This window comes from Montipora foliosa, chromosome 11 (assembly GCF_036669935.1).
Source record: "Montipora foliosa isolate CH-2021 chromosome 11, ASM3666993v2, whole genome shotgun sequence".
NCBI classification, from domain to species: domain Eukaryota; kingdom Metazoa; phylum Cnidaria; class Anthozoa; order Scleractinia; family Acroporidae; genus Montipora; species Montipora foliosa.
This window is the reverse complement of record NC_090879.1, coordinates 50341941-50356940: the sequence shown is the minus strand read 5'-3', so window position 1 is coordinate 50356940 and position 15000 is coordinate 50341941. Positions and strand designations below refer to the sequence as shown.

The following is a 15000-nucleotide window of genomic DNA, read 5'->3' as shown; positions in this document are numbered from 1 at the left end:
AACGTGAAATGACCAAATTTTACTCAACTTGAGCATACAACAACGAACTGTTTTCTATCTTTCTCTTGAAACAGTTCAATAGCAATCCACTTACAAGATAGTGCAACGTGAAAAAGATGAAATAACGAAATGCCAGCGATAGCACCAGGAACCCACATGTGAACATAGGTTCCTGAGTTGTATTTTGAAATGGTGATTTCGTCGACATTGCCTGGCGTTGTCCTTGCTTTAATTAATTTAACTCCCTATTGACATAATATCGGTGTAATGAATCTTTATGATATATTTAATTCATTTCCTGGTGAATGATCTCTTTACAATTTTCCATACGAATTACCACTTCACTCGACCGTTTCAGGCCTTAAACACGGTTGAAATCTAAAACTCAATACTCAACTTGACACTCGAAGCGATCCGACGATCGATCAAAACTCAGACAAGTCCTTCTTTACACGTGACTTTCTTTCCGCCACACGTAATGTATGCTTATTTATGTCAAATCTATTTTTAACACACTCCCCTCCTTGATTGACAAGGGTCAATCAACAACTGAAGTTCGTAGCGACAGAAACAGAAAAAAAAAAGAGAGGGTTCATCATTGGTTATTTTGCAATCCTTAATGTTCAGCTACGTGCTCTTGTTCAGCGTTTCCCACAAAGGTAATTGGAAAATCAGTGTTCCCTTTCTGACGTTCATGTACTCCTAATCAGTTTCTACAGGAAACAACTTCTTTAAGGGTCTTGTCACGTCGATTACTCGATCTCCACTTCGAGTTCTCACCACTGCTGCTCGGTGAAATCCATCTCGTCCTGTAATGAGGGGTTTGACCACTCCCATATTCCAAAATAGTCTCGGCGTCCTGTCCTTGTGAATGCAAACAACGTCTCCTACATTGACAGTTGGTTGCCTGTTTTTCAGTTGGCAATTATGATGGACACGTAACTCTGTCAAGTACTCCTTCTGCCAACGTCTCCAAAACTGGGACAGAACAGTTGTCAGATACTTCGCACGTCTTGACAATTCACTTCTGGTCTGAGGCGCTTCCGAGGGAGTTTTCTCTTCTTTACTCAACAGGCGACGACCAATAACCAATTGTGACGGCGTCAACGGACTTCGTAATTTATCATCCACGTACGTGAGAGGTCGTGAATTCAGTATTCCCTCTATTTCCACAACAACAGAGAGCAATTCTTCATAGCTGACTCTCGCGGTTCCTAAGGTTTTCTTGAGAAAGCGTTTAGTTGATCTAACGAGACGTTCAAAAAATCCTCCCCACCAAGGAGCTAACGCGACATTAAATTTCCATTCTATGCGGTGGTCTGCTAGCAACTTCTTCAGCTCTTCACTCTTGAAAGTGGATCCATTATCTGACACTACAAGATTTGGAACACCTCGTCTGGCAATGAACCTTTTAAAACTTCTCACGAAAGCTTCGGTTGTCAACCTCGGGACGACGTCGAGATGAACTGCACGACTGGAGGCACAAGTGTATAACACGATGTATGCCTTGTTCATATCATCACTCTTGTGATAAATGTCCTTGACATAAACAGGGCCCGCAAAGTCAACTCCTATACTTGTAAATGCAAATTTGTCGGACAATCTGAACCCTGGAAGTTGAGAGGTAGGTGGCGTTCCATATGGACGACCTTCAAGTTTCTTGCACAGTACACACTTGTTGATTATACTCTTCACCGTTTGTCTGCCCTTCACAATCCAATACCGTGACCTAACTTGAACCAAGGTCTCTGCCACTCCATTGTGCATCACTTGATCATGGCACTTGAGAATCACCAACTTAGTGAAATATTGACTTCTCGGCAACAGTATCGGAAATCGTGTATCGTACGGTAGGGAAGACATGCCTATTCTTCCTCGACATCGTAGTATCCCTTCTTCGTCTCGATAAAGTCCTAATGATGACTTCATCTAAGGATACTTGTCGCTTTTTAGGATCTCTTGCTGAACGTGCCTAATCCACAACATCTCTGCTTGTCTGTACAATTTCGTAAAATCTTCTTCTGTTCCTTCTCGGGACCTCGTCCTCTTCAATTTCTCAATAAACAACACAACCAACACAGTCACTCTTAGAAGCTTGGTTAAAGAACTAAAGTTCTCAAGATTGATTAAGTTATCTAGACTCGCTTCTTCTTCCTTCCCTTCAACGCACGTGGTGACTAAGCTGGAAACAGCTGGTTTAAAGGATTTCAGTTCGCTTAAATCTTCTCTGGCTTGTACAACTGTCGGTTGAACTGGCCACGGCTCACTACTCTTAGACAGGAGGTCGGGTCCACGTAACCACAGGCTACTTTCTTTCAACTCAGTAGACTTGATTCCTCTGGACGCTATATCAGCTGGATTGTCTGCTGTGGGACAGTACCTCCACTGCTCAGGGCGTGAATTCCTTCGAATTTCGGCCACTCGGTTCTCGACAAACTGCTTGTACTCCTTTTCAGTGTTTGTGATCCACCACAGCGAAATCATGGAATCTGTCCAGTTAAAAATATCGTCAATTTTTACGTCGTCTAATGCTTGACTCACGCTGTTCAACAATCTGGTCGCAGTTAAGTTGGACAGCAACTCCAGACGAGGGATAGTTTGTTTAGCTAATGGTGCAACTCTTGTCTTCGAAGATACTATCTGACATTCCACCCTCGCCTCATACTCTACTCTCATGTAGACCACAGCTCCATAAGCCTTTTCCGATGCGTCAGCAAAACAGTGAAGTTGGACTGAATTGACCTTGTCTCCACTCAATCCCTTAGCATAACATCTCTTAAAGCTCACTCTTCCAGCCTGTCTCAAATCCGATAGAGTCGCCAGCCACTGGTGATTGAGCTCAGCATCGACCAACTCGTCCCAGTCTTTTCCAGCCTTGCAAAGTTTCTGAAACATCATCTTAAATGGAAGAATGACCGGAGCTATCAACCCCAAGGGGTCAAAAAACCTTGTAGCTGTACTGAGAATCAATCTTCTTGTGGCTGGTTGGGCATCTACATCTCCCAATGTCTTGTTCAGATCATAAATCAGTTCATCTTGGGTTGGGTTCCAAAGCATTCCCAAAACCTTTTGCTCCTTTTCTGTACTTTGCTTGAAAACTGATTTAGAGAAGCTTTCGTCTTCTTCTTCTACTCTAGGTCCATTGCTCTTTTCAAAGTCATCACTGAAAGCTTCATCTTGTTCCAATGATTTCAGCAGACTTTCTGAATTGCTACTCCACTTTCTCATATTGAAGCCTCCTGACTTAAGACAGAGCTTTATCTTCTTAGCCAATTTGAACGCACTATCCACGTCACCATTTCCAGACACATAGTCATCAACATATAAAGACTTCAACAGCTCTCTTGCAAGTGCACTGTCCACTGGCAAACATGTGTTCAAATGGTGTCTGATTGTGGCATTTAGAATGAAAGGACTTGAGTTTACACCAAATACCACACGTGCAAAACGTAGTACCATGACTTCTGGACTTTCCTTAGTCGGATCTTCAACCCATAAAAATCTCACAAAGTCGCTGTGTTCAGGATCAATCTCAATGTTCAAAAACGCCTTCTCGATGTCTGCAGTTAGGGCAACTTCATGGACTCTGAACCTCAGCAAAATGTCAAATAACAAGGGATTAAGAGAAGGTCCAATGTGCAGACAGTCATTTAAACTAGGCCCAAACACTTTAGATGAGGCATCGTACACAACTCTCACCTTAGTTGCATCTCTGTCAAGTCTCACTACTGTCCTGTGTGGAAGATAGTGGACATCTCCAGGCGGTGGTATTTGATCTTGTGGTACCATTTCAACCACACCACTGTGCAGTTGCTCTCTAATCACACCATCATACTGCTTCAGAATTTCTGGTTGGTTCTTGAGCTTCTTGATTGTTGTTGTCAGTCTACGCAATGCCACTGTATAATTGTCTGGTAACATGGGGTGATTATCCTTGAATGGTAACTTGACCTGGTATCTCTTTCCAGTAAATGTGATGTCATTTGAAAACTTGTCATAGACTGAAGTTTCATGTTCCTTAATGCCCAAAGTTTCTAAGTCCCAAAATTTCTGCAGATCATCCTTCATATCACTTATCTCTGTAGACTCTATCTTTAGCACATGCGTGGAACTCAGATTCACAGTGCATGACCTTGTCAATGTTGAGCACACAGTTGGTCCTGATAAAACCCAACCTAAATTGGTTTCAAGGGCTACTGGTCCATAAGGATCTCCTTTAATGATGTTCCCAGTAAAGAACGACCAGTAATAATCTGCTCCTATCAGCACATCAACACTGACAGAATCACTTGTATCACATGCAAGTTGTAGACCCTGCAAGTAGGGGTAGCATTCCAACGTGGTTCGAGACCGTTGATTGGACACTGGGCTGCAAATTACTGGTACAACATATGAGGTGATATACACATTCATTTCATCCAATGTTCTGACACACAATTGCACAACATCACATTTCTTCACAGAGGCTGAGTTATCTCCAAATGTTTTGATCAAAAGTGTCTCCTTACCAATGGTTGGTAGGTTCAATTGTTCACATGCCTTACTGGTTATGTATGATCTCTGGCTACAGGAATCAAATATCACGTGGGCATCAATCCAAGTTGTCGGTTATCTGGTCTGCAAACAAAGGATTGGGCTACCTGTAACAACACAGAGTTGGCATTGTTGCTTACGTGCATTGCTGAAGTTCCAGCTTCTCTGCTCCTATCTTGAGATGATCCAGATCCATGTGGTGTTGCCTCGTCACTAACTACATTCCTGGATGTTGGAATGTTCCTTATTCTTTCACAAATGGTTACATGGTGTCTACCTTCACAGTTAAAGCATTTTGCCTTTGACGGACAATTTGTGGAGATATGGCCACCCTTCAGGCACACAAAACACTTGCCATTTCGTCTCAGTATTGTTCTCCTAGCTTTCGGTTCAGTGATGGTCATGCAGTTAATGGATTTGTGATTCTTCTTGCAAAAAACACATTGTTGAGTAAATTCCTCACTGCCTGTGTAAAGGGCAGAGGCAGAATGGGGTTGTTTGCTTCTTGCTTTGTACTGTTCAAACCTGGGTGTATTGGCATTTGCACCACTTGTTTTCATTGCAGTACATCTTTCCCTGGCTTCCAACTCAGTTTTCAGTCACTCAACAAGGCATCAAGATTCCATGATTCCTCACTGCCAAACTTACGGCTTACAACCAATCGTAACTCTGAGGGGATTTTTTCCATCACGACTGGGACCAATAAATTCCCAAAGGACCGTGATTCAACTCCTAACGCATTCAAACCTCGAATGTTGATTTCAATCTTGTCAAACAATTCACGTAATTTCTTTGTTTCATGCACTGAATTGACAGATGGAAGTTTCAATAAGGCATCCATATAATTTGATATCAGCAACTGCGGTTTACCAAATCGGTCCTTAAGAATGTCAATGGCTACTTTATAATTGCCTGCGGTCAGAGGCAGTCCAGCAATTGCGGATTCAGCATTGCTTGTTACACAACTCTTCAGATAGGTGAATTTTTCAATGGCCGAGATGCCAGTATTTCCATCGACAGCAGATTGAAATGTGTCCCAGAAACCCTGCCATTCTTGGTAATTTCCCGAAAATGATTTGAGTTCGAGTTTAGGTAGTTTCACTTTTGCGCTTTCGGTATTTCTGGTAATACTATTTTCCTGATTTGTCGCATGGGCCTGTGTGTGTTCGCCATGTTTCCCTTTCTCCAAACTCAAATCGATTTTCGCTAAAATACTGTAAACGTGCTCACAAAACTCACCAGAATCTTCTATTTCTTTCTCCAGTTCCTTTGGTTTGGTCAGCTCTAATATTGTTTCATCCAGCTTTTTTGTCGTTTCCAATTTTTCGATCAACAAGGCTTTCAGAGCCGTTAACTTTTCCCTGAACGACGTTAAATCTCCCACGTGTTCTGTCAAAATTTTCTCCACATTCCCCACTGTTTTGTACACAAAGGTTCTGTGTGCATCTCGTATTTTCCTGTTCTTGTCGACATTCATGACGCTTTATGTCCATAAACACCCTTTTTGAGTAGACTTCGCCTTTTTCCAATTCAAAAAATCCTTCGATGACGGCAACAGCTTTGTTGTTCTACTCCTTCTTGTATTTCATCCGGCTCGAAGGACCATGTAATGAATCTTTATGATATATTTAATTCATTTCCTGGTGAATGATCTCTTTACAATTTTCCATACGAATTACCACTTCACTCGACCGTTTCAGGCCTTGAACACGTTGAAATCTAAAACTCAATACTCAACTTGACACTCGAAGCGATCCGACGATCGATCAAAACTCAGACAAGTCCTTCTTTACACGTGACTTTCTTTCCGCCACACGTAATGTATGCTTATTTATGTCAAATCTATTTTTAACAATCGGTTGCCTCCATCTGATCCAGTTGCATATGTTTATTGTATCTTTTCATACGGAAAAAAAAGATATATTGAGGATGGCGTGTTTTGACTCAAAGGGTGGGGTACTAGAGCAAACAAAAAGCTGATGTAAATTGTCTTCGAATCGAGCTCTAGATTTGGGGGTTTACCTCGATGTAAAAACCTGTGAAACTTTTTCTTTGTTTTGTTAGCTCGTGGTGGGGTTAGGTTATTGTTTGATGTTTTTTTGCTCTTTTGTTTTCCTTTGTGTTACGTCATCTGTGAGTTTCACAGGTTTTTACACCGAGGATGAGCCAGATTTGGTGAGCATCCGCTAGCTTGCTAGCTTTCCGATTGCAAAGTACCTCATTTTCCAATCTTGACACCATGCAGAAGCCGGTTGCTCGAAGCCTAGTTACCGCTAACTGTTGGTTAAGAGGTATTAAAACCTATAGGTTTCGATGATATTTAACGCTGGTTATCGCAAACCATGCTTCGAGTAATCCGGGCCAGTCTCAAATCATGCATATGACGTCAAGGCAGACACGAAGAAGAATATCTAGGGACACCTGCTAATGATGATACGCGCATGATAGATGTTGCCATTCTGAATTAAAAAAAAAACAATCAAAAAGAGCAATTCGTGTTTTTTTCTGACGAAGAAGCCCGAATGAGGTCGAAATTGTTATTTTGTCGGGACGAGATACGACAAAGCCTGGGCTCTTGCCGTGGGGTTGATGGGTATCGACGGTTAGTACATAGGAAAGCGTTACCACTAACTATAAAAACAACCGGTTCGTTGTGAATTTCTTTTCCCTTTGCTTGTCATTAGGAAGTTTAAGCAAAGACGACGGCTACGGCAACGCCATAAAGCCAGAATATTATTGGTTAAGAAGGAAAAATACTCATGCTGCACGTGCAGCACGAATTTCCGTGCATTTCTCTACCGTACTCCACGAAACAACAACGTGAAATCACCAGATTTTAGGTTGTGACGACAACGTGAGCATATGACAATGAACCATTCAGTTTCTGTTTTGACTTTAAAACCGTTCGTACCCATTCAGTTCAGGATAGTTTGCTCTTATTGTACAAGGTGAACAAGAAGCAAAATACTTGCGTTCAGTTATATTTTGGAATGACGTTTTCCGCAGTAATGGTCTTTGCTTGAACTCCCTATTAAATCGTTTAATGCTATTTTCATGTAATTGAACACTGTGCAGTCTTCGTGAGATGCCCTCCAAATTCTTTTGAAGTCAAGCCTTGGTTCCTCCCCAGATTTCCTGCCTTTGATCTCCACAGGGTTCTTCGGGACAGGATTTTCTAGCTCTTCTCACTGAATCATTTATTCTTTCCACTACAATAATAGAAGTGCCCTTGCATGACATACAGTAGCTCTCACTTTTTATATATTGACCCCTCTAAGTAGAAACAAACAATCAGTAGGAAAAGGCTTGGGACACTCACTCTTTGAAGTTGGTTTTCTTACAGAGTTTTAATAATTGTCCCTCCCTCCCTCCCTACCCCTTTCCCCCCAAGAACAATGTTGCCAACAGTGAACAGACATTTCCTTGTCTCTTTCAACATTGATTGGGGAGGGGGGAAATAGGGGGTTATGCTTAGTTTATGACTTCTGAGAGGTTTTCAGCCCCATCCTGGCATAAGCGTCCCAATAACTACTTTTGCCACTGACCAGAGGCAAAAGTCTTGGGACACTCACTCAGTCATGAACCAAGCAAAGAATTCGCATCAAAATACAAACAATATTTAAACATTTTCTACTTTCGATTAAATTAAACAAGGCAATAGATTTGAAAGCTTCCTTCAACGTTATTTTAATTTGAAGATAATATATTAACTATACAAAAATAAATATTCCGACCTATTTGTTCAATCAATGCCGGAAAAGCAGTTAGAACATACATGATTTTTCCGTTTGCAACACTTCGACTTTAAATACTGTAATGTAGTTGTGTTTACCCATCTTGTCTAATAGCGGGTTCATTGTGTTTTCGTTTTAAAGCTTTTTATTACTGAAAACACGTAAGGTCGTTGAATGCACGAAATTTATGCTCACGGTGTGTCAACCACTGAAAATATTGTGCATACCCTGTGGATAATCGTACCATATAATCATTTCCCCTTGAAGTTAACTGAATAGGGTCCAAATCTTCTCTGTCAGCTCTTTGGTTCTAAAGCTCACTGCGCATGCGTATACCACTTTTCTTGCGGTTGTGCTTTTGTCATTGTGTGAAGCCAGCTTAAACCAAATGTATTCCAGTATTCAGATCACTGAATAACTCAAAAAATGAACCATTTGATCATGATCGACTTTGAACGCGAAGACACATGCACACGTCGTTCTTTTTTTTTTTTTTTAATCCCCTGTCACTTTTCTATCCCTGTAAATATCTTTTAAGGCTTCCGTCTCTGTGTTGCTGTTTGGTGATCGCCATCTTGGATAATCAGTCGTGCTTGAATAAATTCGAACAAAAACAGAGCCTGAAGTGACCCCTTTCATCGATGTCTCCGTCTTTAAGTTGCATCCCTCTTAAATATCATCGTCCAATTCTTCTGGGATGGAATTCAGCAAACGCGAGTAGCCTGACGTTCTTTTGCTAGCAAACGTTCTTGGCTTACATCGAAGCCCTTTCATTTTCATGAGACTGAATTTCGTGTTGCTGTTGTAGTCTTCGATTCTCCACCAATGGTCCCTGTTTTTCCAAATTTGCGTATAAAGCATCACACCGCCAAGAATTAAACAGAGAAAAATCACGCTTCCCAAAGCCCAAGCCGCATTGTACGGGTCAACTTTGCTTTCATTTGATACCTGTTCATTGACAATAACAACTTGTTCGGAGTTCTGAATGGAAATAGTTTCTCCACGGTTGTTTGTTATCCAGTCGTGATCGGGTGAGTCGCGCTGTGGCACTTGGAGATGACCCTGTCCTTTCTGTAATGTAGGGAGCATTAACTGAAAGAAACAAAGATATAGGGAAAGTTACGTCCTCTGAAGCATAGCTTATTATTATTATTATTATTACCATCATCATCATCATTATCAATATTATTACCGGAGCTCCGCGGAGCACCATTGATAAAAACATATGATAACCCATCTGTGCGAGAAGATTTGGGTTTGGTCACCGTACGGCCGTACGTCAATGTGAAACTCTGTGGTGCAACCCAAAACAAGGTATCCGCTAACCAGTATCACGTGACCATATCGCGGGCTCAAGTTAGAGCTCATCGGGTCAGCTTTTTTAAAGTTTACTGCTGACCAGGTACCGGTTTTTGATTGGATCGCTGGCTCAAGCCAAGTTAACTTTTAAAAATAAATAACCCTGGAGCTCCGCTTTTAGGCTTGGCTAAATCTATATTATTATTATTATTATTATTATTATTATTATTATTATATCATATCAGATGTATTACTTACAGACGGAGTTTAGAGAAGGCGCTACCTCTTAAGCACTCACTCAAGCAACTCAGACGAAGTCACACCAACCAAGGTGCACTACGCCCACTTGACTCGAACAACGATAGTTTTTTCATCGATGACGCATGGATAATGATTTATTGATAAGTTTAGTTTACAAGTTCAGCACTTGGACTCGGCCTGCAATGTGACAACTGCCTTTTACTTTTACGTGATCTCATCGATTAGTAGTTCATTCAGAAGATTACACCAAGCCGACCACATTGCTGACGGAAACACCAGACACCGGGAAGTCCATAGCCTACTCTTTTCAAATAGTGTGTGGGATCTCTAACGTCCCACAGGGTTTATGAACAAGGGTTGTGAGACTGGGCCCACGGTTTATAGTCCTTATCCGAAGTGGGGTTTATTCTTCTGTCTTAGCTGTACTAGATACCTTTACTTTGTCAGGACAGAGATTGGAGTCGTATCTGTCTGACACAGTCTCAGCAGCAGTTATTAATCCGTCTTTATATTCTCCACTCTCCATCACATGACTGGCTGGACCCTTCATGGCCTTCTCTTGAATCCATTGCTTCCCTTCTGACACATTCACTCGCGATGCTGCGTACCAGCAGCTCCAAGCAACCATCGCAATAGGCTAAGGAAAAAAAAAACGAGAATTTTTTCTTTGGTGACTAAGGGATACTCGGACAACGATCAGAGTGCTCCTTTGGGTTCAATTCCCATCCTGGTCAGACTTTTTCTCTGTCCTTGTGTGGGCCCATTTCCATTAGTAGGGCTAACGCTCACATGGTTCATATGGGTAGAAAACTAGCACTTCACGTTACCCTCTAATAGTTAAGTCTCCCACCAATGCGGCCTGGGTTCGATTACCAGAGTCGGCGTTATATGTGGGTTGAGTTTTTTGTTTCTCTACTCTCCTCAAAAACCAAAATTTACTGTGTCCACAATTAGTGCTCCAGCGCTGGAAGACTAGACACTTAAATAGAGTTCCCTTTCCTTTCAGGCTTCTCTGCAATAACTGCTTTCAGTTGTCTCACTGACAGACTGCCATGATCTTTCGCTACGAAAATCCTTCTACATCCGCAATTGCAATGTGTGAATTCCATATTCTGTACATTATTCTTCCACCTCTTAAGGGGATACTCTATTGCCCAGCTCTCGTGCGAAAAGCGAATCCACGAAGTCGACACGACCGAACTAAGAATACGACACTCAATAGCACGAGTACTATCTGAGAGATAAAATTAAACCTCTTACTAATCATGGTCGATGCCCATATTAAGACAAGCACAAAAGGTAATCGAAGTCACTGAAAAGTATTACAACTGTTGTTCTTTGAATCAATCGGGAACGAAAACCATCGAAGTTATTCCCGGAGTAAAAGCACTACTTTTTCTGTTGTTTTATGGGCTTTTGTTCATCGTGAAAGAAGCTCGTACTTATTCACTGTGCTGTTCTCTTTTTTCGTAATGTGAGCATTTGTGACGTAGATCGTGACGTTTCAACTGCATACTGCTAGATCGTGCAATGAGGTGGACTAGTAACGAGTCTTATTAAGCACACTCCGCTTTGATGGAAATGCACCAATCTCCATCGAATCGCAGCAGAGCACCCATGGTAAGGGGTAACAACGTAATCGTCTTCATGAAGCCAAGCAGAATTCAGTCAAATCGCCGCAATCTACGTCATAAGCGACAACATTGTCGAAGCGAGTCGACCTCTGAAATATGGACATGAATCTGAGAGTTATAAAAAATTCTAGTCTTGGCAGTATGCTTGGCAGTATGCTGGACGTAATATAATTAGGATAGTACGCGCACTCTCGTTGGTCAATAGCCGTGTTTAGATGAGAGTATGGAACACGGCTGTGACATCACCCACACCATTGCTCGTGTAGACGAATCGTCACTTAACATGTGGCAAATTCCTGCCTCTTAGTGAGCGCCATTGGAGAACGACCTGGCAACTTCCAGGTGATCTGGTGACGTAATTTGGAGGACTGCGAAGAAAAATCCCACAACCGCGCGCGGCCTTAGGTGTTGTTTCCTAATTTCCTGCAGTATTTTCATCGCCAAAACTCTACAGATAATTCCGTGTCTCCCACATTTCCTGTTACTGAATGAACATTCAAGTGGTACCGACGAAAAATAACCTCGCCTCTGCCATGTCGAATTCGAAAATAAGCCTAAACAAAAGTTTTAAGACGGCTCTCGGGACGTTTTGTGCGAGGCTTACACCACGTAATAGCCGAAAATAACATTCAAGGCCGCGCGCGGTTGTGAGATACGGCGTTAAAATATTTCTCCCCAGTCCTCCAAATTACGTCACCAGATCACCTGGTTCGCCTTGCCTCTGCTTCATCTCTGTTGTTCAAAGGCATTGCTGACCGGCTTCAATGGGAATTTTCAACGATTATATGTCTACACGATCAAATATATTTGCCGCATAAAATTGTCACATAAAAAATGCTCGTGTAAACGGGGCTGTTATTGAGAAGGTCGAAGCAGGTTCGACTCGGCAAAGCAGTACTCGGATTTCTTCCGGTTATTCCCGAGCTGTCATGGGAAAAAAATTGTATCATTTAATTTAATTTCAGTTACAGTGGTTCACCATCTTCTTCATCACAATGGTGAGATTGTAACATTTCAACCAAGCAGTATAACTAGACAATAACATTGCCATCTCAACAGCGTGAGTCTCCAATACATGTAGCTCAGTGGCAGAGCATTCAAATTAGTGATCGTTAGGTCATAGGTTCGACTTCTGGAAAGGACAATTCAGATTTTTTCCTAGTGTTCCCTTGTCTCCTTCGCAGCCGTTTTTTGTGATGTCACGCAACGTCCTCCACTCAGTGAAAGTTGAGCGCTGCATGGCATCGCAAAAAATGGCTGTGAAGGAGACTAAGTGTTCCCTTGTCATAGCAAAAAAAGACAGTCACCATTTTAACAATTTTCCGCTTCGCGATGCCACATAACTTCCTCCACCCAGTGAAACTTGAGCGTTGAGTGACATCGCAAAAAATGGTTGCAAAGGAGACTAAGTATTCCCTTGTCATAACAGAAAAAGAAAGTCGCCATTTCAACAACTTCCACTTGGCTGAGTTACAGCGCAATAAAATTTCATACCTTACATGGACTCAATCGCTCATAAGGTGTAATAACATGCCTATGAAGACAGCTGACAGCCATAGCGCGTAGCTTCTCTCTCAGGTCTTGTCCTGCACATGGATGGTACAGGAATGCTACACCACCATGCTGTAAATACAAGTTAGCCAAATTATCACATTTTTAACATCATCGGTAGACTGTCGGTAACCTGTCGGTCAACTGTCGGCCGACAGTTGACCGACAGTCGGCCGACAAGTTTTTTGGGGAGCTCTTCTTCACAATTACCAGAAGTTGAGAGGCAGCGGAGCGTTTTCAAACGAGGGGGGTTTATCATACAATAGCTCTACTCAATTCAAACAAAGGTCGTCAAAGCTTCGAAAAAGCTCTTTGAGATGTAATATTTAACTAATTTTTGGACCTATTGCCTAAACGTGCACGAGGGTGAAATTATTGTTCTCTTTGATTTTCATCCCTTTAAAGGGAACCTCCACTAAAACAGGAATATATCTTTAAATAGTTGACATAATGTTCACAATCAAAATTGTTCGAAAGTTTTCCAATGGGAGCGTTTGTATCCAAAATAAATGAATTTCAAAAACGCTTGTTTTGGTTTTTAAATTTCCCGGGCGCCGCGATCTTGAATAATTGTGACGTGTCATGGTTGCCCTATTGTTTTAAAACAAAAGCTCTTTGTGCAAATACAAAAGAGCAACCATAACACGTCACAATTATTCAAGATGGCGGCGCCCAGGAAATTTGAAAACCAAAACAAGCGTTTTTGAAATTCATTTATCTCGGATACAAACGATTCCATTAAAAAACGTTTGAACAATTTTGATTGAAAACATTATGTTAAATATTTTGAAGTTTTATTCTTGTTTTAGTGGAGGTTTCCTTTAAGGCTCAGTCTAGAATGTCAGCTTAGAATTCAAATTGCTTCCCACTGACACAAACACTACATTACATCAATGGCGAATCCTTTTTTGTCCCAACGGATAAAATCCAGCAGTTGATTGGCTTCTCAAGGATAGGTGGGCACTGTTAGAAAAAAATTTTAGTTCGCTAAGGTCAATCTGGTTGTGCAAAGATTTTAAATTGGATCCAGTCCTCAAGGTTGAGTATCTGCAATGTATTCACACTCAACAGAAACCAAGCCAAGTAATGTGGTTGAGAAACACAACAGATTTTATTTTGCAAAGAATCTTGAGAAACATACATGTAACACAATTGACACTATTACACCCTAACATTAAGCATGTTGAGGCATGGCGGTGTAGTGGCTAGTGTGCGGGACTTGGCCTGGTTCTCACTAGAAAGATTGCTCCACAATCTCTAGCCCCACCTTAGTATGTAAAATAATGGGCACTGGTGACATGCATGTACTCCTGGGAGTAACCTGCGATGCCCTGGCATCCAATCCAGGGGTAGTCATGATGCTCTCATGCTACTTGAAACTGCAAGCAATTTCAAAAGGGTTGAGACACTGAATCAAAAATACACCTCTTCTTTCTAAAACCTCTTTTCCGGTTCAAAAGAAAAGTCATAATTCCCCTCCCTCCCCTCCCCCCTTTTTAAATGTTGATACCCTTTAGTCTGAATGCCACGTGGAGATGGAAACAACTTTGCTTGGGGGGAAGGGCAGTTGGGGATGTGCTGACTCGAATGACACACTGGTTATTTGAACAGTGAGTGTGTCAACTCTCTTTGCAATTGCTTGTGGGATAAACTCTAGCTGTGTGAGCCCCAGCGGCCTGTGCGCAACTTACACCTTAAGTACTTATTCAGCGAGATGGTACATGTAACTAAGTTGAATAAATTTGAAGACAGATCAATAAATACAGTGATCATTTTTTCTGCTTAAGAAAAAACTGAGCCCTGATGACAAGAGTTGAATCTGGGACAGTTGGACTACTGTAGTTCCAATGCTCTGCAACAGAGCTACAGGGGACTTGTGTGAGCTTAGGCCATCAAATATGCATCATGTGAAAAATGGAGCAGGGCTTGTGAAGAGACAATAGCACTCACCTCCCACCAATGTGGCCCGGGTTCGATTTGATTCGACT

At 41.7% G+C, this 15000-nt stretch overlaps 3 protein-coding genes across 3 annotated transcripts in view; all 3 read right to left on the bottom strand.

Annotated features, from left to right (window-relative positions):
- Positions 1-1929: 1929 nt before the first annotated feature.
- LOC137977346 (uncharacterized) lies at positions 1930-4413 on the bottom strand. The gene has a single exon (XM_068824574.1). The coding sequence runs from the start codon at positions 4411-4413 to the stop codon at positions 1930-1932; it is 2484 nt and encodes an 827-aa protein (XP_068680675.1).
- A 715-nt stretch (positions 4414-5128) lies between these two features.
- On the bottom strand, positions 5129-6010 carry LOC137977345 (uncharacterized). The gene has a single exon (XM_068824573.1). It carries the CDS (start codon positions 6008-6010, stop codon positions 5129-5131), a length of 882 nt encoding a protein of 293 aa, XP_068680674.1.
- Positions 6011-7931: 1921 nt separating this feature from the next.
- LOC137975646 (uncharacterized) overlaps positions 7932-15000 on the bottom strand; it is a 16530-nt gene continuing 9461 nt past the window's right edge. The window contains exons 7-9 of the mRNA XM_068822795.1: positions 12956-13084; positions 10261-10464; positions 7932-9359 (exon numbers count right to left, since the gene is read on the bottom strand). Of these exons, the coding sequence (XP_068678896.1) occupies positions 8937-9359; positions 10261-10464; positions 12956-13084 (756 nt within the window). The 3' untranslated portion in view covers positions 7932-8936. The remainder of the gene's footprint in view (positions 9360-10260; positions 10465-12955; positions 13085-15000) is intronic.

What these genes read in the sequence shown, in the direction of transcription:
- LOC137977346 (XM_068824574.1), bottom strand. Translation starts at nt 4,413, where the DNA reads ATGAATGTGTATATCACCTCATATGTTGTACCAGTAATTTGCAGCCCA.
- LOC137977345 (XM_068824573.1), bottom strand. Translation starts at nt 6,010, where the DNA reads ATGAATGTCGACAAGAACAGGAAAATACGAGATGCACACAGAACCTTT.